This window comes from Aphelocoma coerulescens, chromosome 1, assembly GCF_041296385.1.
Source record: "Aphelocoma coerulescens isolate FSJ_1873_10779 chromosome 1, UR_Acoe_1.0, whole genome shotgun sequence".
Lineage (NCBI taxonomy): Eukaryota > Metazoa > Chordata > Aves > Passeriformes > Corvidae > Aphelocoma > Aphelocoma coerulescens.
The window spans coordinates 39,616,466-39,639,697 of NC_091013.1; the positions used below are offsets into that span (position 1 = coordinate 39,616,466).

Consider the following 23,232-nt stretch of genomic DNA (forward strand, 5'->3'; position numbering starts at 1 on the left):
ATGTTGGCACTGATAGTTGCTAAGGATTGATTTTTCCGACTTTCATTGATGTCACTTTATCTGGTATTGTCTCAAGTAGAGTCTGGCACCTAGTATCTGTACTGGCAAACAAATAACAGAAAAAATCAGCCTGGGATGAATGATGGATAGCAGTCAAATAGACCTACAGCCTACTAGAACATCACTGCTGTTGAACAGCTAAGATTCTCACCCAACATTCAACAAGGCAAAAGAATATTCCTTGTACTTTGCTTCAGTCAGTGGTTTCACTGCAGAGGAGTCTCACTAATGTTTCTGAGTGGCACAAGTCCTATGGGGGTTTTAAATTCCTTTGCAAGGAGTGAAAGGAGGAGGTTCAGGGGAAATCAGGGAAAGTAGGTTCTCTAGAACTGAAATAATAGATTTGACCAAGGAGGGCTAAGTTGAGGAGTACAGGAGTATTTCATGCAGCAAATAGGAATGCTGGGGAGTTTTGCTAAGGAGACTAATGTCAACTAGAATATGACAAGGGAAGCATCTAGAGCTGTAGGGAACTAAAGTAGAGCCAGTTCAGAATTAAGTGCTGGAAACAAAAGGTAATAAGTAGAACGTCAGGAGTAAGTGGCCAGTCAGCCTCACATCAGTGCCTGGTAAGATCATGGAACAGATCCTCCTGGAAGTTATGTCAAAACATATGAATGACAGGGATGTGACTAGAGACAGCCAACACAGTTTGACCAAGGGTAGATTGTGCTTGACTAATCTAGGAGATTAATCTGGAATGGAGAAGAGAAGGCTCCAGGGGGACCATCTCTCTAGGAAGCCTGTTCCAGTGTTTGACCAGTAATAAATTTTTTGCAATGAGGGTGGTGAGGCACTGGAACAGGTTACCCAGAGAAGTTGTTGGATACTCCATCCCTGGAATTGTTCTGGGCCAGACTTGATAGGGCTTTGAGCAAACTGATCTAGCAAAAAATATTCATGGCATCCCTTCCAGCCCAAACCATTCTATGATTCTGGCAAATGTGTCAGAGTCAAACCTTTTTGGAGGATTATTCTTTAAGCGTGAAGAGCTCAGAGCGTGATTCTTCTGTTTTGTGACTTTTAAATTGTTCTGTCTCAGTGAAGAAAACATCAGATGTGCCTTTCCCCTCTTATTCTTTTGATAGAAGTAATTAATTTTAGCTCCTGTTACTTGCAAAAATCTGTTCTACTCTTTTCAAGGAAGTGTATCTAAGATTGTTTTGCTTTGTGGAAAGGCAGATCTTAAAAACTCTGCAAGTAAGAACTTTTTTTTTTTTCTTCCTGATTGAGACAGGTTTCAGTTTCATGCCAGACTTCAGTTAGCTCTAAATCAGAGAGGATACAATAACACTTCTTCCACTTTCAAATTCTGCCTACCAAGAGATTTTGTAGCAATTGTGAAATCTGGTCTTTAAGAAACTGCATGTACTGTTAAATGAAATGAAGCCTGGGATAAGAGATTTTGTGTAGTTAATAATCTGTCATAAAACAGTTATAAATTTTCACAATATGTGGTTCTTTTCATAGCACAATTTTCTTGCAAAAGCTATTTTATAGGAAAACCATTCCTAAATCCTCATTGTGGGGACTTTGCTTACTGAGATGTCCAGATTGGAAGCAACCATTTGAGCACAAAGGCTAGCTTATGTAAAATCAAACTTACAGACTGCTTTATCCTTAGGCATTCACCTAAATATTTTACCATGACTCTGTTGTCAATTACAAATACTAAAAAGCATTCTGAATATTGTTTTTAAATTCAACTTTCCCATCCTATTAGAAAATAAGTGTCTTCAGCCAGGGCACTGTTAGATGTCTTTGTTCAGGAAGCCTACTTTTTTTTTTTTTTTTTTTAAACTTCAGACATAGCTAATATAGAGCTAAAAAACTCTGGTGATCCTTGCTAAAGAGCATATTCCACTAAAAGGTAATAATAATAATTATTGTGCCATCTTAAAGCTGTGACTGGTGTATTGTTATACTTACTGATGGTTCTGTTTCCCATCTCCACTGGAGAAGCTTGAAGAATCTCTATAGTCTACACTGGTTTGTTGTTTGGTTTGGTTTTGTTGGTTTTTTTTTTCAATTTATGCAAATGATGTGTGCTTGGAGAAAATGTGTTATACTTTCTGGAGAAAAAGATGTAAAGGTCTGTCAAATTTAGTGTCTACACCATCGCTTCTCTATGTTTTATGTGAGTTGCGCTGAAGTGTATATTATAAAATATGTGATGTAAATCAACTGAGTTAATGTAGATCAAACACAATCTTATACTTCTTCTGATCTTAGGTAATTTACCCTGAAGTAAGTGATTTGGGTGCCTCTCTGTCATTAGCTTTTTAATCATGCTTTTTGAAAATTTTAATTCAGTTTCTAACTGTGCAGTTTTCTTGGTATATAACTGTAATTTTACTTCTGAAGATACCTAAGTGGACAAAAGCTTTCCATGACAAGCAGTCAGCTGGAAGCAGCTGTTTAAAGTCGCCAAAGTAACCATCCTCCATTTTAGAAAGAAAAGATAAATTAATATGCTGTATACTAAAAGCTGTATTCTGCTCAAACTCCCTCTCAGAAATTGCCATGTAAAATTACATCAGCTATAGAATTACAGAGGATTTGTAGAAGAGAGTCTTCTTGAACTAGAAAGTTTTGTTTCCTGATTGAGAAGGCAATTAAAATGTTTGCAAAAAATGCTTTCCAACTAAAATATCAGCTGTAACAGCAAAAATGCACAGGAATAGCTTTCTCTTTCTGAGATAGAGGTGAAAAGGATGTGAATCTGTTGGGTAAGAGAACAAATAATGTTTCTATATGAGGTGGTTTTTTTCTTTCTTTCCTGTAGAATGCCGGGCTGTTAAGGAAGGGGCTGCTTTTCAGGATAACTCTTCTGATGTGTGGAGGGGCCAGTATACTTTATATACGCTGGAGGATTATGGGCACAGGGCCACCAGCTTTCACTGAAGTAGACAACCCAGCTTCATTTGCTGACAGTCTGTTTGTAAGAGTAAGTTATGAAGTTGCATTTTTCTGGCCAGCTCAGAACATTTGTCTTTGTCATAAAATTGAGTTTTCTATGCTTCTAGGAAACAATAAAGTGGGCAGTTTTTATCTTTTAAGATATGTGTCATGAGTCGAATTCACTTGTGCTGCTGTGATGATTTTCTGCAATGTTTTTTAAAATAGTATTCCATGTATATTCTTTTTATTCGATTTAGCATGCACTGTACACATTGAAGTACTTTTCCATTTACTCACTATTTTTCCCATGCATGCAAGAAATTAGCTTTTGCTGATTTTCATTCCTTTTCCACATACTGTGCTTGACTTTTCATCTTCTTTCACAACTGAAGCAAATAGCACAAAGTTCTAGTCTGGTGTATTTGGAGTATGTCTTGGCTATACACCTCTGGTGGCATTAAGGATCTTTTTGGAGATGGAGAATGAAAGATGAAGACAGTAGGTGACGTCTTTTGATGTTTTCTCCTCTAGTAAGAGATTGGGTTTTTTACATATGAATATTGGTTGGACAGCACAGAATTGCATTTTCCTGCTCTGAACTAGAGAGCCACTGAGCTATGTTTAAAAGAAAATTAAAAATTAATTTCACAGCTGTAATAGTAATGGATATGTAAATAGTTGTAGTCTAACAGTATTCATGGCGTCTTTATTTTGTTACAAGGGAAATGAGGGAAGAGAGAAGGACTAAAGTTGCCCTGCTCCCCCCCCCCAGGTTTAGTATCAAATAAATGTTTGTTTTCTCTTTGACTGACAGGCTATAAACTATAATTACTACTATTCGCTGAATGCATGGTTGCTGTTGTGTCCCTGGTGGCTGTGTTTTGATTGGTCAATGGGCTGCATACCCCTCATTAAATCCGTCAGCGACTGGAGGATAATTGCACTAGCAGCACTTTGGTTCTGCCTAATTGGTCTGATATGCCAAGCTCTGTGCTCAGAAGACAGCCATAAGAGAAGGTAAGAGACATTGATGAATTTTAAATGCCTGGCCAACTTGAGTACAGTATTATTTTGTTAAATCCACTACTGATAATTTTAACAATTCAGCGGAACCAGTGTCGAGCAAATGCAATTCAAATAAATATTTATAGCTGTCATTACAGTTTTATCCCAATTTGGGCCCATCACTGTACACCAGCTACTAGGAAACAGAGTTGGAGGAGGAGGCATGGATGGCTGCTTTATTTTTTCTCCTGAAATGGTATTTTGAGATCCTTAACACTGTAGGTGGTAAAAAGTAATATGTGCTCAAAACGCAGTAGGAAATTACGTATGTTGTTGCCCTTACTTCTTAAAAGTCATCATTTCCTTTAATCTTCTCCTAATAATGGAAGAGAGGAGACGTGCTTTAAAAGCAGGTAGAAATACTGGCCATGGTCAACAGTTAAAAAGTAAATGCTTGACCCATAGAATCTACTCAGAAAACAACTTGTACTTTACCCAAAGGAACTAAAAAATTTATTGTAAACTGTTCTTTCTTACCAAGGGCTTCTGTTTAACTTTGCAGGTTCTGTTCGCATGGATTTTTTGTAGACTTAATTTCTCAGTTCTTTAAAATTTTTCAACTGCTCAGTCACAGAACGGTTGAGTTGGAAGGGACCTTAAAGCTGGGGTAGTTCCAGTTCCCCTGTCATGGGCAGGGACACCTTCCATGAGATCAGGTTTCTCAAAGCCCCATTTATCCAGGCCTTGAATACTTCCAGGAATGGGGCACTATCACTACATGTCCTCTTGTAAAGCCCCTCTCTTGTTGTGCCCTTTAACTACTGGAAGATTGCTAGAAGGTCTCCCTGGAGCCTTCTCCAGGATATGCAACTCCAGCTTTCTCAGCCTGTCTTCACAGGAGGCATGCTCTAGCCTTCTCCTCATCTTTGTGGCCCACCTCTGGACTCACTCCAACAGGTCCAGGTCCTCCTTATCTTGGGGGCCCTGGAGCTGGATGCAGCACTTCAGGTGGGGTCTCACTAGAGCAGAGCAGAGGGGCAGGATCACCTCCCTTGCCCTGCTGGCCACGCTGCTTTGATGCAACCCAGGATATGGTTGGCTTTCTGCACTGCAAGTGCACATTGCTGGGTCATGTTGAGCTTCTCATCACTGAACACCCCCAAGTCCTTCTTCTCAGGGCTGCTCTCATGCCATTTTCTGTCCAGCCTGTCTTTGTGCTTGGGATTACCCTGACCCAAGTACTGGACCTTGCACTTGGATTTCATGAGGTTTGCATCAGCCTACCTATCCTATCCAGGTCCCTCTGGATGGCATCCCTTCCCTCCAGTGTGTCGACCACACTGCACAGCTGGGTGTCGTGGGCAAACATGCTGAGGGTGCACTCAGTCCCACCGTCCATATTGCCAACAAAGATGTTAAACAATGCCAGTCCCAATGCCAGCCCTTGAGGAACACCACTTGTCACTGGACACTGAGCCATTGACTGCAACTCTTTGAGTGCCACCATCCAGCCACTTCCTTATCCACCAGGAGACCCATCTGTCAAATCCATGTCTCCAATTTAGAGAGAAGGATGTCATGCTGAACAGTGTAAAAGGCTTTGCACAACTCCGAGTAGATGACATCAGTTGCTCTTCCCTTATCCAGCAAAGCTGTAACTCCATTATAGAAGGCTACAAAATTTGTCAGGCACAGTTTTTCCTTAGTGAAGGCAGGTTGGCTTTTGCCAGTCATCTCCTTATTTTCCATGTGCCTTAGCATATTTTCCAGGAGGATCTGCTCCATGATCTTGCCAGGCACAGAGGTGACCTACTGACCTAGTTTCCTGTGTCTGCCTTTTTCCCTGTTTAAAACATGAAGGTTACGTCTCCCCTTTTCTAGTCAGTGGGAACTTCAGTGGACTGTCATGACTTCTTAAATATGATGAGTAGGGGCTCAGCACTATCTTAGCAACTTTATCCATCCAGTTCCCTCAGGATTCATTAATGTATCTTATCAGATCCCATGGAGCTGTGCACCTTCAGGTTCCTTAGATGTTCTTGAACCTGACCTTTTCCTATGGCGGGCAGTTCTTCATTCTCCCAGTCTCTGCCTTTGCCTTATGCCACTTGAATGATGTGGCTGGAGCACTTGCTAGTGAAGACTGAGGCGAAAAAGTTGTTGAATACCTTAGCCTTCTCTATGCCCTGGGTAACAAGGCTTCCCATTTGCTTCCAGAGAGGGCCCACATTTTCCAGTCTTCCTTTTATAACTGACATAGATAATTCTATTGTTCAGTGTAAAATCTTTTCTTATTCTTTCTTCCCTCTCATCCCTTTAAATGTTAACAGCGCACCTGCCTGCCTTTCTGCTGTTCCAATACTTATTTGCACAGATAAATCATTTTGGAGAGGGGGTGGAATTCTTGCTGCAAGTGATGTCATACTTTCCAGTAAAAATGCACTCACTAAGCCTTTATTGCTAAATAGTTTTTTAGTAAAAAGTGAAGACAAAAAGTATACTGAAGGCCTAGGACTTCTGGGGATGAGAAAATAGCAAGAGGACACATCTACCTTACACTGTGGAGATTCATATGTAATAAATTAGAATAGAAAATTACCATGCCCGTGGCCTTTGTAAGAAATACCTGACATGGACCTGAGGTTCTTATTCCCTTATGTCAGCTCTATAAAAGTGAGGTACCTAGACTCTTTTGTCTGAGCTGTGTATAATCCATAAAAAGTTACCTGCTGAGGATGTTAACACTGGTGCCTAAAAAAAGGAAGACAAACTGCCCTTGAAAAGTGTGTCTCTTCTGACTGTAGAAAGAGTGTAGATTACTAACTTTCAAGTGGTTAACCACAATGGATTCTACTATTGATGTGTTTGTTAGGGGAAAAACCACCCTCTCAGTTGAATGTGCACCTAAGTTTCTTCTTTAACAGTGACTTATGTTTTTGCCCCCATTACTGTCTTACTAGGTCCAAAAATAGACAGGTAGCTTTTACCATTACTTTTCCTGCCTGTATATTTTAAATAGGAGTTATGTAATTAATATGTAATGGGGCTATCTTCTGGCCTGAAAGCATGAATATTGCTTTTCTGGAAATTGTAGCAATGATTTTTAAAGTGCCTCACTGAAATTTGACCTGATCTTCTTAGTGGGTCTCAAAGGCTGTGTTTGAATGTCCTGTTCTATATGCACATCCTTCTACAATGTTTAAATAAAGTTTATATGTTAAGTGGAAAAGGTACTTTTGTTAAGATTTGTAGTTAATCTGAGAATCTGTTTCTTGTTTGCAGAATCCTTACACTGGGACTTGGATTTCTTATTATCCCTTTTCTTCCTGCAAGTAATCTCTTCTTCCGAGTAGGATTTGTTATTGCAGAGAGAGTCATCTACCTCCCCAGTATTGGATATTGTATTCTCTTTACATATGGATTTAGTCTCTTGAGTAAGCAAGCCAAGAAAAAGGTACCATCAAAATAATCAGGAAAGTTGATGATGAAGTTGTTCAACTGCATGATTTGTTGCTTAACTTGGCTCTCTTTCCTTAAGAAAATTCTTGCTGTGGCAGTACTTGGAATCTTGTTGATAAATGTTATGCGCTGTGCACTCCGCAGCAGTCAGTGGAGGTCAGAAGAACAGCTTTTTAGGAGCGCGTTGTCTGTGTGCCCTCTGAATGCAAAAGTAAGTCACTCATGGACTTGTAATCTTTTTTTCTTTTTTTTCAGGTGTTTTGTAATTTAGGGTCAAGGAGGTGTTATGCATAGTTAGTATATTGTGCTACAGTGTTATTCACAGTCTTACTTGGTTCAGGAATGACATTGACATGTCAGACACCTAAATTACAGTGGTAGCATAGTCAAAATACCAGAAAGTGCAAATTACAATATTGTAATTCAGAACTTGGGAGTGGGAGTGGGGAGGTGAGGGAGAAGGGAGAGTGCACTTCAAGAAAGGCATCCAGTCAAATTGGGTGTACTGCTAATAAAATCTACTTAAAAGAATTGTGTGTATAATTGCAAGTTATTGCAGTAAAAATAACAAAACAGGGTAAGTAAATTGTAGCAATGTATTCAGCTGAAAAATGTCTATGCTGTTTTTAGAATCCTTTCTGTGTACCTTCCAGTGGTATATAAAGCCAGCACAGCTGAGGGACAAAGCATATCATCAGTGCAATTGCAGGATGTGGGAGTAAAATCTTTGCTCCCACTTCTGCTCTTTTACAGCAGCTGAATGGGCTAGAGTCTTCAGACATGGGCACTGAGGAAAGCTGCAATTTTCCCTGCAGGCTTAGTGAGGGAACAAGTAAGACGTGGAACTGGATAGCATATTTCACTGAGCTGAGCAGCAGTGTTCAGCGTTGGAGACTGACTCTAGCCTCCAGCAGAGGTGACCTCCACAGCAGTCCTTTGACAGCCAAGAGTGTGATCTGTTGGAGTATACCACTGAGCCTTGATGGTGTCTGAATTTCAGTAAAGAGACTCTTTGAAGAGCCTAGGAGTGGGAATGTGCAGCTATAAAAATATAAACAGCTATATGTCTATAAAAGTACATTGATGTTTTAAATTATTAGATTTCTCTAATCTAGAGGGGTATCTAGACAATACTGATCAAGATACAGAGTTTGAAAAAGTGTGAATGCTCAACTTCACAAAGAGAACAATAAACTTAGCATTTACTGGAATACAAATATGCAGCAGTGAGCTGTAAAAAATATTTATGGCCAATATTTACAACATGGTGACGTCTTTTGGTAATCTTGGATTTTAATACATAGGAAAAGAGCTGTTGTATTTTATTGTGTGGCAGTGGTAGGCAACCATCTTCTTTTTAATGATGACCTCAGTATATCTTGTCTTCTGGATGACAAACGCATACTATAAATGGAGCAAATGCAATCTGTTTTCTTTGTGTGTAACTCCATCCATCTGCCATGGTAAGAGTGCTTCAGACAGATCCACACTCTTTGCCTGTGCTCCAAGCTCCTTGGACTCCCGCCATGCCTGGCTGGGAAGATGTGTAGCTGTGCTCTCACAATACTGTGCTTGAGCCGATAAGCTGTGCACAAGCTACTGAACTAATGCAGCTGGTTTAAAGCCAATGAATGTACAGGCAAAATGAGCTTGTGTTTGTCAACACTGGGCACTGTAGACATGCCTGAGCTGTATTTTTGCTGGTGGCAGCTTGTGCAAGTGGAAAGCGTGGCGATGTGAACAGGGAAGGGATTGTAGGCTCACATTTCAATTTTGCTGAAGGATGTAACTTTGAAATCACAATAGTAGGGAACTTTCCTAAGCAGGAACATTAGAGAGTCCATGTGTTAAGAGCCTCTCTCTTGTTTTCTTTGTGAATTCAGCTATATTTATTTAATTTTGACAAAGGTAAATGTAAAAATTTGAACTAGGTTTTGTTCTGATCTTCAGTTGTCTTGAAATTGCAGGCTTCCTTTAAAAATGACTCCACAGGACTTTTTTTCAGTGACCCATTTATTTCAGTGGGAGGCTGGTGCAGACCAAAGAATGGCACATAGATAATAGCTTTTCCTTGTTGTTCCTGGAACATATTAAGTATGTCTAATGTGGTCATGCTTTACTTCCATTATGTAGCAGGATCTCAAATCCTAACCAGCAGAAAAGGCTGTTCATGTTTTGTGGTACAGCTCTTTTCAATTCCAAATAGTCTGTGTGGGAAGTATAGGGTAAACTTACCCTAATTCTAAATAACAAGTAGTAACAGCACTGCCTTCTCTAATTCCAAGACTCATCATCTTTAAGCATATCTTTAGATAAAGATGAGGAAACTGCATTAAATGAGATTTTCTGGCATAGTAGTGAATCTGGTGCCTTGGGTGGTGACACATCTGGCTCAAGATCTGGCATTAAGATCAACTTTAATAAATTTTGCAGTGACTTTAAAATTGATTGGAAATAATCAGGTACCATAATGAAGGTACAAATATTTTGACCTCTAAAAAAAGCTCCCAATACAGATTTTTAAATGTTTTAAATATTTTAAAATTTATTTTAAATGTTACTTATTTACAATATTTTAAAAAATATGTATGAGATATATAGATATAGATATATATAGATATATACACACACACATATTTGGATATAAATACCTGTTGGGTGGGTGAGTTTTTTTAAGAGAGAGAAAGAAGTATGTTACACATCTTGGTTAAACATGTCCAGGAGCATGTCACACATTTGAACTTGCATGGCCCTGCACTCAGGTTGGTTTCAAAGGTCATTAGACTGAAACAGTACACGTTTTTAATACATTTGGCAGTAGTTTCCTTAGCTGAACAGGAGGTGCCTGTATACTGATTCCATTTTTCCTACCACCTTTTTTCATACTGTATGGATTGGATTCTTCTCCTGGGGAGAAGAAGCTGTTTCTTTTAGCATGTGGTTCATCACATTGGACTAAATGAGAGATATAACTCAGAAGGACTGCATCCTAGATTTCTGTCTTTCTCTCCACTGATGATAAAGAAGTCCTGACAACTAGAGCAGATGTGGATACATAAGATTATGTGAGATTTTGCCCCTGCCCTACTGCTGTTCACTATTTCTAGACATTGCTGGATTGCTCCTCACCTTCTGAAGTCATTACACATTGTCTCTTTTAATTTTAAAGATTATTCCCAAAAATGCTCATCTTGCTGCCTTTTCTTTTTTTGCCTTTGGAAATGTTTGCACTGTTGGAAGAACGGAGTTATTTTTTCTTAGCTTTTAGAAAAGCCATAGCAGTTAAGAATCCAGAGATGGTCTTTATTCCTAGATGACTTCCTCTCATTGAGTATCTAAATAAATAATTGCAGTTACATTGTTACATACATGGGAAATAGCCAGCATTTTTCTTTTCCTAGATTTGAAATAAATAAATTTAAATGATTGTAAATTGTTGTTATTTTGTATCTAATCTCTACATTCTCCTTGCGACTTGCTTTTCTTTAAAGGATAGAAATTAATAAATGTAATTTTTGAAAAGCCATTTCAGTAGCAACTTTTCTGCAATAATAAGCAAGGAAGTTAAAATACTCCCAACATAATGTTACTATCTGCCTTGACATACCAGGGTAAGTAACTTTGAACTTGATGCTTTATGCAAACTGCAATCATAGATACAAATTTGTCAGAGACAAGCTGTGCTAATGCTGAAAAGGTACAATAAGTTTGTGAGATTGGTTTCTATACTTTCTTAAAAGGTCCTGTAAAACCTCTTTGTGACAGAACAAGATTCCTGCCTGAGGATCTGATCTTTGATCCTTAAGAAAGCTGAGCTAGAGGACATTTCTTTTTGATATTTAAGTTTTGGTTTGGGGTTTTTTAATGCTATATATTAAAAGGGGATTATCTTCTCAGGAATTTAACTTAAGTGCTGTGGGCTGTCTTTATATGGGCTATTTGCAGTGTTTTGCCACCATTTGAGATTTCAATTTTTGCATATACAAGCACAGTCATGCAGAAGAACCTTTAGACAACATTAGATACACAAACAAGATGTGACTATCAAAAAAGCTTTGTTTTATTATTATTTAGAAAACAGAGTTTTAACAGTAGAAGAAAGAGAAGATTGATGACAGGAGCTGGCCTTGAACGGAGGCATCTACATGTTCCTGGAGAAATTTTGACGTCTGTGCTTTACTTTCATCCTTTTCAGAAAATATTCATATTTGCTGAAAAGTGATTATCAGCAGCTAGGAAGAGAGAGTAAAATTGGTGATAATAGTAGTGCTTCAGCTGAGGGGATGTACCTCCTAGAAGATGATACTACATTTCAATTTCTTCCTATGCTACTTTGAGGGGGAAAAAAAAAGCAAAAAAAATCAGGCTAGCAATAATTTCATTTTTGTACAGGAAAATATAATTTTTTTTCTCTCTTTGTTTAAATTTAACATTTAAATACAAGTTCAAGTACTATGTATATCTAGCACAGAATAATATGCAGTGCTTTTTCTTTTTTATCCAGGCTTCTTAGGCTGATTGAAGTATTGCAAACAGACAAACACTTAGAGCCTATTCCTTGGCTAGGCTGTGATGCCATGGTTATGTTAATTAAACAACACATGCCTGTTGAGAGAAAGTAGGTTCTACCCTAGAGTATTTTTACCTGATTGTCTAGATTTCAGAGAATTCTATGTTGTTATGCATCCCTGAGAATGCTCCTTTTAGAGCTACTACTGTAAAGTAATTACCTGTTTAAGATTGATAAAGGATCATCTGGGTATAATGTAATACATCATTTCCAGTTAATATTTAATCATTTAATAAGGAAGGGCTCTGTCTGCTCTTAAATGTTTAACCAGAAAAGGAAGATCTTCCCTCCCAGGCTGGCATGCACAGTATCTGCCAAAAGCAGAAGAACCACACCTCTAGAGATGAAATTTAAAACAACTCACTGGCCCCTCATTATTAAAGACCAGATCCTTCCCACCAATTGGTACATAGAAAGCACTTATGTCCCTGTGTTGTGCAGGAGAGTCACACCTTGTGCTCAGCAGACAGCAGGTGGTTACTGCAGGCCTGCTTTAAGGGAGCTAAAGGCTGACCTTGGCATCTCTCTGCCGTGGCCAGTGAAGTGAGAGACATGGCTGGATGGCAGAAGTAACCTGCACCTCTCAAATGACCATATGTGCCTGGAAACCATTTGCTGGTTCTGTTCTTAAGAGCAGGAAGTTACTGCATCTTACAACCCATTGCAGAACTGGTTTTGTCATTGGATATTTACAGTAGGCTGGACACTTCTTTTGGTATGTTTGGTTTAGGTTTTTTCCCCTCTTCCCTTCCTTGTCACCACCATATTAAGAACTAAAGCTACAATTTCACTTAAAGGGAAATTAGAAAACCTACATACACCAAGGAGCCCTTCATTTTTGGGAGTATTGTATAGAAACATCATTTCCTTTCACACAGAAGCTAGAGCTGAGGACAAAAGAAATACACCACTGAAAATGCTAGTAGTTTATTTAAATTGTTGTGCTATCAGCTTCAATAGACTATAGTACATCTTTGTAGTTCAGTTCACAAAAGTGCACTTAATACGTCATTTGATGTTTTGACTTGAGAGAATTGATATCTCTCAGTTTTCTTCAGACTGCACAATTCTGTTTATGTGAGAAAAATACTCTTTCTGATGCTACTTTTGGGGAAAAAAAATTGACGTGAAGATACTACACGTTAAAAAAATAAACCTGTGAAAGATAGAAAGTGAAGTGCTGTTTCCTAACACAAGATAGCTGGCATGTGAAAGACTGAGTGGTTGGTGCACACCAAGATTTTTCTCATCTGCTCTGTCCCAGTCTTTAGTCAAATTTCATTTTGTAAAGCTTCTTAAAGAATGAAATTGAATCAAGTTAAATATAATTTTGTTTGCTGATACTGAAGGGTAAAGTCAGGTACTTCAAGTATTACCGCAGGCCTGGTTCCTACGGTATAGCACCGTGTCCCGCAGCCATAGGGAGGAGGAGGAGGAGAAGATCCAGCAGGCAGGAGTGGTGCAGCAAGATTGATTTATTTAATTATTTTACAAACTCTTTTATAGACTTTTTTCTTCATAGTCTAATTGGACAAAGGACCAGCCACCCCTTGGGGGTGATTGGCTAAAATCCTAAAACATCCATTGTCAAAATATTTTTCTACTATACCTTAAACAAGACTTTTCAAGGTTGCAGGTGGCTTGGTTGTTTACATTCCCTGCCACCTCTTCTGTGAGAGAGAAAAGTCTCTCATGGACTTAGAAAATAACAGGAAAATCCTTGCTAGCAGCATTTTTGTATCTACACTTCAAGGGCTAACATACAGTATTCAGTGACATCTTTAAGTATTTCTTCTGTGTTGCCACAATTTATCTTTTATCTGGGTGAAATTTGAATATGTGATCTTCAGCATATATAATCAGAGCAATCCAGTTTGGTAAGAATGTTAGTGTTCTGAAAAATTTCTGGAAGAGATATATAAATAGAATTCAGTCCTAAGAAACATCTTTCAGGGTACTTCATTTTATTTTACTGGTTCCTGGGAAAATGCTGCACCATCTTTTTGTATTTTTTGACACACTCAATTGATCTTTGTTTGGTTATTTCTTGATATAAATGTACCGTTCTGTTGCTTCTTTTCCCTGGGCCTTGTCATATTTTTATGAATGTACAACACAGTGCCAGGATTCTTTTCTTCATGGATGCTGTGCTAGAACTGCTTTTATGGGATGCTGAATTTGTGTGCTATTTTATATGTTATAGTGTGAGGAGCTGCCTCTGTGCATGCTTACTAAGCTTTATAGTATCTCTGCTCTCCTTAAAACCAGTGAAAATACTTTTTCGCCCATTAAGAAAGCGTGGAAAATGTCCTTAACTTTGTTTGTTGATGGTATGTTACTACGTAGTTACAATCATATAGAGATGAAATTCAACCATTAAATACCCTAACAACCAGGCTCCAACAATTGTGTGTGTTGGATCAATACTGTGCCAACTGCAATTAGCATTTTTCAGTTAATGGACACGTCAGAGAAAATCCTTTTTTGAATGCAGAAGGTGAGTTGGACTTATCTAAGTACATTACAAAGCTATCTTTTTGGACTTCAATCTGAAATTATTACTGTGTTTTTAAATTGGATTTTCAAAGTTTGGAAGAAATTACTGTATGTGTTTGTTTTAGATGAAGTATGTACAAATTGATTTCAAATAGTAAGGTAATCTAAATAATGAGTCCTGATCCAGGTACTGAGAAATCTCTTTTCAAGAGTCAATATTCACAGTAGTTTTCAAGCAGGTGACATAGTCTGAGATTTGTCTTAAAGTAGGATTTGAGATGTCTTCCAACTCAGATTTGTCCTGAAATATATTTATTCCTATTTACTCCTGCCATAAATCAGGATGATGTACCTTCCTCCCTGTAGTCTGAAAGCTCTAGATCCTTCCTTCATTCTTCAGTTTTTAGCAGGCAACGTCTTCAACATGTTGCTGTTATTTCAGAAATGCCCTTTGGTTCATTTTTATCCTAAGACAATAATTGTGTCTATCTGTTACCTTTTGTTTGGTTTTTCTGTGAATGTTGAGCTTCTTCTAGTTTATGGTATAATGAAAACAAAGTTTAATTGACACATTGCTGTAGTGTTTCTTCTGCTATGATAGATTTCATTTGAGTCAGACTTTCTCTTACTTACCTGACAAATAAACGACATTAAGAGCAGGAGGTCTCCAATACAAAGTGTCTTGTGAAAGGTGTGGTGATCTCATTTATAAAACTAGGAAGTGAATAATCTCTCTTAAATATCTGGAACAGGTAAACTGATCTATTAATATATTCCTCAGATTTTTTCTTACTGTCTTCATTGTATGAACTGTCCAGTTTTAAATATCAACCTACACCAAAAGCCAGCAGTGAATTACACAAGTGCTGACTGTTTCCTTTTGGAGAAAGAATTTTTAGCTACTTGGTTCCACAAAATATCTGACTGTGTGACATCTGGTGGAATATCCATCTGTGTTTTCAGGTACACTACAATGTTGGCAAAAACCTGGCTGACAAAGGAAATCAAAGTGCTGCAATCAAATACTACAGAGAAGCTGTAAGGTATTAGAAATTTTACTGCTTTAATGATCTGTCCTAAAACTGCTTTCATGTTTAACATGAAGAAAATGCTTAGGTATTCATTTTCATGTTCTGCAGCATTGCAGAGTTAGCAATTTGCATATATTAATACATGTCCATACATAATAATAATCTCTTAAATTTTAAATTTTAGGTTGAATCCAAAATATGTACATGCCATGAACAACCTTGGAAATATTCTGAAAGAAAGAAATGAGCTCCATGAAGCAGAGGAGTTGCTGTCCTTAGCTGTGCAAATACAGTATGTTTAGACCAATGCTAAGCAGTTTTTTGCACCACCTGAGCCAAAATGATACAATAGGATCTTGTGTTTCAAATGTTTAATTGTCCTCTCTCTTGGTGTTTTTTCCCGATTTGCCCAGACCTGATTTTGCTGCTGCGTGGATGAATCTAGGAATAGTACAGAACAGTTTAAGAAGGTTTGAAGAGGCAGAGCAAAGCTACTGGACAGCAATTAAACACAGAAAAAAATACCCAGATTGTTACTACAATTTAGGGCGGTTGGTAAGTGCTTAAATGATAGCTATGACTGGAATCTGTGTGTCTCTGTGTGTGTGTATATATAGATAGATTTATATAATTCTGCTGTACTGTTAAAAGCTGATAGTTACCCCAGTTTCCTTGTATTGTGGTTGAGGCTGATTTCATACTTTCAGTAGCTTTTCCTATAGCTTTCCTGGTATACTTCCTTCCATACAACCTTTGGTAATCCTACTTTATCATATAAAGAAGTATAAACAAAAATACAGATTTTAATTTTTTTTTCCCAAAAGATACTATTAATCATTTCCCAATATTAGACTGTTTTGCATTCATTAGTATATTGTTATCTAGTAGAACTATGCTGAAAAATTCAAATTAGATTCTTAGAAATATGTACATTAAATATTTACTAATTCTCTTGTGCAGATTTCTAAGTTGTGTGCTCTCTCTTCTCCTTATTCTATTGGTACATGCATATTTGAAGACAAGCCTCGCTCCCAGAGAAAAAAAAAGGAAAATTAGTATATAGCACTCTCATCTTCCATACTACAAGAGTATTCCTTTTACATTTCTTATTTATTACATATTATTACATATCTTCATATTATTACGTATCTTCATATTATTACATATCTTATTTATATAAAAAGAAGTCATACTAGAAAGGAGCAAGACGTTAACAACTCTTTAGTGTCTTTAGTGCATGAGAGGAAAATAAAGCAAGTAATAACAAAATTACTGGATTTTTCTTTTGTCTTAGTATGCAGATTTGAATCGCCATATAGATGCATTGAATGCATGGAGGAATGCTACAGTCCTAAAACCAGAGCACAGTTTGGCTTGGAACAATATGATAATACTGCTTGATAACACAGGTAGACACGGAAGTCTATTTGAATGTTTCAATGAATAATTCAGTGTCTAGAAAAACTTAAAACTTTATCTGTTTTTATGTAAAAGGATCTCTACTTCTTATTTGGCTACCCAGACAGACACTCTCTAATGATATAAGAATGCCTTCTGACTCAGTGATTTTACAGCATCACTTGAAATCCAGCCGATACATTGAATTTCTGATACTTACTTGAAATGCCATCAACGTGCAAGCATGTTTGTATTATAGATTAAATTCCAGAACTTTTTCATCTGTGCTTTGTTGTTCTTCTGAAGGTGTTACGTGTTGAAAACAAAATGAAGAGCTTCTATTGCCTGAGTCTGCAGGATTTTACATTTGTGTGTGTATGTGGTACCTGGTTTTCTTTAAAAAACTATGCAATTGGCTATTTGTAAAATATGTGTGCTTGCATCATGAAAAGTAACTAATAATGCTGTGTTGAAACATGCCTTCTCTTTTTCTTCTGCCTGGGCTCCCAGGCAATCTAGCTCAAGCAGAAGCAGTTGGAAGAGAAGCCCTAGAATTAATACCTAATGATCATTCCCTTATGTTTTCCTTGGCTAATGTACTGGGGAAATCACAAAAATATAAGGTAGGTAACTAGATCTTTTTGACTGTAGGGCTTTGGGCTGGTTTAGTTGGGATTTTTCCCTCAATTAAACTCCATCTAAATCTTTTGTAGAAACCGTTTGAGGACATCATTGTGGACTATGACTTAGATAATCAGGTTTCAGTGCCCCTTTCTGTCACAGTGTTGGTGTGTGATTCTGGCTTGAGCTTATTTCTCCTTATTTTAGATGCCTGGGTTACAAATGTCACTGCCCTACACTATGTCAGTGGTCAGTGGAGAGAAATAGGCTCTTAAGCACACTAGAGGGCAGTTAGGGTCTTGTGTTGCTTCACTGCCGAGGGAGAGAGCCTGCATTGAATTAGAGACCTTGTTTCAGGAACTCAAATTGGAGGGGACAGGCTAGTCCTTGTGCTTTTGCTATGTGTTCTGTGAATATAGATAGATAAGAATTCTAGCCTTTTTGCCTCAGATGCTATCTAAAATACAATAATACAAGTTTGTTAATCCCAGATTGAGGATGGGATACCTGGGTGATCTCAGAATACTATGAGAGAAAGTCCATTGAGCAATGTGTTGAACTTTCTCTGGGATGCAGTGGACCAGCCTGTGAGTGGTACCTCAGCATTAGCTACCTTTATTTGCAAGTAGTAAATGTAATGAAACTGAGGAGATTGACTTGTTTTCCAAAGGGAATTGTGTGAGCTGATAGAGAATAAATCATACACATTTAATATAGTTAGTTGTTTAAACTGATTCTATAGTCAGTGATTTATGTATATGATAGGGAAAAATTAATAATCAAATTCTGGTGTTCCTCAGAAAAACATCATTTACCAAAGCTTGGCTTTTAAGGGGTTTGATGTCTTTTTGGTAGTGATAATGTTAGCAGCACTGAAGGAACATCCTCATTTGTATACAAAGTAAGAAGATTTTATGATATGAAACTTGACAAGAGGAAGTGGCCTAAGTTGCACCAGGGAAGGTTTCGATTGGATAGTAGGAAATTTTTTTCATAAAAGAGGTTGTAAAACATTGGACCAGATTGCCCAGGGAAGTGGTGGAGTCACCATCCCTGGAAGAGTTCCAGAAATGTGTGGATATGGCACTTGAGGACATGGTTTAATGGTGAACATGGTGGTGGTGCTGGGTTGACAGTTGGACCTCATGATCTTAAAGGTCTTCTCCAACTTTAATGATTCCATGATTCTCAAAATATATACATTTGTCCAGCAGTTAATGTGACCACTTAAATTTCTACAGTATTGTTCAGCTGTGGAGTCCTGACCTGTCCACATGTGAAGCCAGGGCCTGTGAGAACCCAGCACTTGCTTTTGTTTGCATTAGTGATACTGTTAAACAGCCTGTTGCTGTTTTTCTAAACTGGCTGGGTTTTTTTCCTGTATGCTCTAATTCTTTTCTCTCTCCACCTGAGACTGTTATAAAATATATATTTTAGGTTAGTTTAACAAAGTTCCAGAAGGATACAAATTAACATCCAGAATGCATAAGGTATGAGATTATGGAGGAGGTAATTGCTAGAATTATTTTGGTGAGTCATGACTGTGGAAGAATAGAGGATTTTATAGTCAATCATTGGGAAGAATATGTAGCATGACAGAATAAAGAGCATTTATAATGAAGTAAAGTAGAAAAAATAAGTTGAAAATAAGATAGAAAACTTTTCCAGGTGTAGGAGAATCAAGTCTGTCTTAGTGGATTTAAAAAATAAAAAAGAAGACAGTGGTTTTGATTGCCAGCCCTGAAAGTTATTATGCTGCAGGAGAACATGTTGGAGACAAAATAGAAGTAAGAGTAGGGGAAAGTGCAGCTTTTAAGTCCACATTCTGAAAAAAGCAAAAGGAATAGTGGAGCCCAGAAAAAAAGCAGAGTGCCAGTGAGTGTTTTAGTAGTTCAAAATGGAGTAGTAGGTTTGTGCAGAGCTTAACTAGTCACTTAAAACTGATGGGTTATAACAGGGAGAGCAAATTAAGGGAATTGGAAAGTGGGCTCGCTTACAAAGGTTATGATCTCAGCAGCTGTATTTTGCATTGCCTGGAAAGAGGAGATACAGATTTGTTTGTAATGGGAGAATGCTTACTGACCAAAAATAAGCATGAAAATTTCAGGTTTCTTGTCCACCCCCTCACCATGTAAAAACAGAGAAGTGGATGGCTCTTCAAGGATTTTTATTGAATGGAATTGGAGGGGAGGAACGGGGGATGGAGACTGTCAAGGTGATGGGAGGTAATTTTCAGAGTGCTGCCTGGCTGTGTCTGATGTGTTGTATAACCTCAGGCATTTAATTTATTAGGTTACTTATTATGTGTCTGTATAAAAGTTGCTACTACATTGGCTTTGTTGCCACAAAGGAAGATTTGTTCTGGGGATTTTTGTTATCTCTTAATTTAAAAGACATTGAGTCAAAAAAGTTTTATGATGTTGTGAGAGATTTCCTTCCAATAAGCACACAACATTGTCCTTCAGTTTCAAATGCACTTTGATTTTCAGCAGAAGATAGGTTTCCTACGTCACAAAAAATAAAAAATAGCCCTTTATTTTTTTTTTTCATTGACCGATAAATGATTTATTGTTCCAGAAGGAAAAGCACATAAAGGATGAGCTGTTCCTGTGGTTTTGTTTGGGTTTTTTAATTAACGTCTGTTATACCAAGTTAGATTCTCCTTTAATTGCTTGTTCTTATCTCACTGGATGAAGAACCAAGCTATCTTTAGTTCCTTGAAAAAGATGTGTGCTATATTTTTGTTATGTATACATCTATGCTTTTTTCTGTAAAAAGTGCAATAAATTGAAACCATTCAGCATTTTTTGTATTTGAAATAAAGCCAGACTACAATTTTGTGGCCTTGGCAGCAGATGGAATGCAGTGTGCTTACCCCAAGCCTTTGCTATATGGAAGCTGCAAGTTTCTTGGCAACACTTAAAGATTTGGCAAGATGCAGCAATCTGAAATATCATTGATGTACTGATATATTTACTCCATATATCCACAGTAATATGAATATGATGCACCTTAAATAGCCTTTAATCAACCAGTATGCTTCTACTAGCTGCTGAGCAAAGTAGTGGTGATAAAAATATTCTGAGCATGGAGTTGAAGATGTATGGTAATGGCAGCCAGCTCTTGAATATCTATTTCATTAAATTATCTGGAAGCACACTGCACGTGTTGTCCCACTGGGCTTCAACAGTGAAAGGATGCAAATCTGTACATTAGGTGCTTCTGCTCTGTGTAGGTGGCAACTTTTAGGCAAAAGACTGAATTAAATGGTCAGCATATCTTTCATTTTGATTGGTGTTAACCTGCCCAGTGAGGAAAAAAGAGATTTACTTATTAAGCCAAAATACTAAAATTTGGAGTGGGAAAAAATACAGCTTTGTGCGACTTAAAATTACTACATGGTTTCAAGTGCCAATCCACTGTTGATTTTTAGGACTGCAGAGTTGTATGAAAAGAGGAGGTTATCTTGAACCTCTTGCCATATTTTTGAGTCTCTAATCCAACCCCTAACCCAAACCAGGGCCAGTTCCAGTTGAATCCTAAGTATCTCTGTGGATAGAGATTCTAAAACCTCTCTGGACAGCATGTTTCAATGCTTGACCAACTTTATGATAAAAAAAAAATTGATGTTTCCTTTATTGGTATTTCTTGTATGCCATCTTGCATCCATTATGTCTCATCCCATCTTACATGTGAGAAGATTCTGTTTCCATCTTCCATGTATTATCTCATCAAGCAGTTATAGGCAGCACCTTCATCTTCTCTCCTGAAGCCTGAAAAGATCTGTTTCTCTCATCTGTTCCTTGCATGTCCTGTGCTCCAGCCTTTAACACCTCTGTGGCTCTCTGCAAGACTCACTGGAGTATGTCTGTGTCTTTCATGTAATGGAGACCCCCAGCCTGAACACATACTTCAGGTGTGGTCTCAAAGTGCTAACAGAGGAAATCACATGGTCAGAGGTCCAGTCCAGCCTCAACCATTCTGTGATTCCTGCTAGTCTGTTTCTCTGCCCTGCCCTGCCCAGGTCCCTCCAAGTAGCTGTTCTCTCCTCCAGTGTATTTCTCACACCCTCCTCTTAGGTGCTATCTGTAAAGTTTTGGAACTGCTTTCAGTCCCATCATCCAAAACATGAATGAAGTCAGTAAATAGTATGGGTTTCAAAGAGACCAATGCATCCAGGAACTTTAATAGTCTGGGTATGAGAATGCTGGAGCAGTTGCTCATGCCATAGAAAAGTAATGCTAGAATTTGCACTATGGAGTCATATACTCTTAAATTTGCCGGCATCTTGTTCCCTTGTTAACTCCTATCCAAGTATTCCTTGTCCCGAAATGTAGGAACCCAGAGTGCCAAGAATATTTCTTTGCCTGTTTTTAAGGGTTCTTACCCCCCTGAACAACACTGTTTTAGCTTCAAACCTTGGAAAAAATTACCAACAGTCAGATAAGAACTAGAAAATACAGTGGTGTGAATTAGGTGATAGACTACTATGTAAGATTGTCACAGGGTGAAAAATTTAGAGGTTTTGGGCTTCTCTTTGTAGTACATAGATAAGAGTAAAAAATATCAAAATGAAGGATTGTTGTTCTCTAAACCTTCTTCTCCTTCTTCTACTACTCCATGTTTTGCAGTAAAAGTAGTTTGGAATGATTGGATCGAAAATTCTGCAGTTCTTAGTCATGTTACTGAATAATTGGTAGGAAAGTGAAAATAATGTACGTTTTTACTAACTATTGGTTAAAATATCTTTAAAAGCTGTGTAAATCTTGATAACTAGAGCTCACTCCTGCTTTTCTGTCTTCTATGCTATACCTGGGTCATACTAGTGGCTCTGTTTCTCTGATAAGACTTAATAAACAACTATCTGGAAGCATTGAAACTCAAGGAAAAGTCTCGGTTTATCTTTGAAACTCCTCACAAGGACTTTCAGCAAATTCTCTCCCATCAGGAGGGACTTGATTTACAGCACAGTTCAGTGTCAGTGAAGCAAAACTAGAATCACAGATTGCTTAGGGTTGGAAGGGACCTCTGAAGATTGTCTCATCCAACCCCCTGCTAGGGCAGGTTCACCTAGAGCAGGTTGCACAGGATCCCATCCAAGCAGGTTTTGAGTATCTCCAGGGAAGGGCACTCCACAACCCCTCTGGTCAATCTGTTCCAGTGATCTGTCACCTGTACAGTAAAGACGTTCTGCCTCATGTTTAGGTGGAACTTCCTGTGCATCAGTTTCTGCTCCTTGCCTGTTGTGCTGTTGCATGGCATGAATGAGAAGTGCCTGGATCCATCCTTTTGGCACACTCCCTTCAGATACTTAGACATGGATGAGGTCCCCCTCAGTCATCTCTTCTGGACGCTTAACAGGCCCAGCTTCTTCTGCCTTTTCTCATAACAGAGATGCTTCAGTCCCCTCATCTTTGTGGCCATCCACTGGAGAAGCTCTGAGAACCCTGGGGTTTGTAATTTCCTTGACCTGTGGAGATGAAGGCACTTTCCGCATGAGTCTCTCCTGCCTTGAGAATGGCAGCCTCAGCTGTGCTCAGCAATGCTTTTAGTTTGGGCTTGAATTTGGACATATGGGGAGGCTCTTAAGTCACTCAGAGCTGAGTGACTCAGTCTTGACATCAGAAATTTCTTTTCCCCTGAAGGGGCCCTTACAGAGAGTTATTTCATGCTTGACATGAGAAGATGGTG

At 38.2% G+C, this 23,232-nt stretch overlaps 1 protein-coding gene across 3 annotated transcripts in view; it reads left to right on the forward strand.

The window, feature by feature from the left end:
• Nucleotides 1-23,232, forward strand: part of TMTC4 (transmembrane O-mannosyltransferase targeting cadherins 4) — a 57,013-nt gene that overhangs the window by 26,988 nt on the left and 6,793 nt on the right. For all 3 annotated transcript variants that reach the window (XM_069007832.1, XM_069007843.1, XM_069007853.1), the window contains 9 exons: nt 2,846-3,007; nt 3,776-3,978; nt 7,249-7,420; nt 7,505-7,636; nt 15,455-15,534; nt 15,707-15,814; nt 15,936-16,077; nt 16,817-16,931; nt 17,431-17,543. In XM_069007832.1, coding sequence (XP_068863933.1) covers nt 2,846-3,007; nt 3,776-3,978; nt 7,249-7,420; nt 7,505-7,636; nt 15,455-15,534; nt 15,707-15,814; nt 15,936-16,077; nt 16,817-16,931; nt 17,431-17,543 — 1,227 coding nt within the window. The remainder of the gene's footprint in view (nt 1-2,845; nt 3,008-3,775; nt 3,979-7,248; nt 7,421-7,504; nt 7,637-15,454; nt 15,535-15,706; nt 15,815-15,935; nt 16,078-16,816; nt 16,932-17,430; nt 17,544-23,232) is intronic.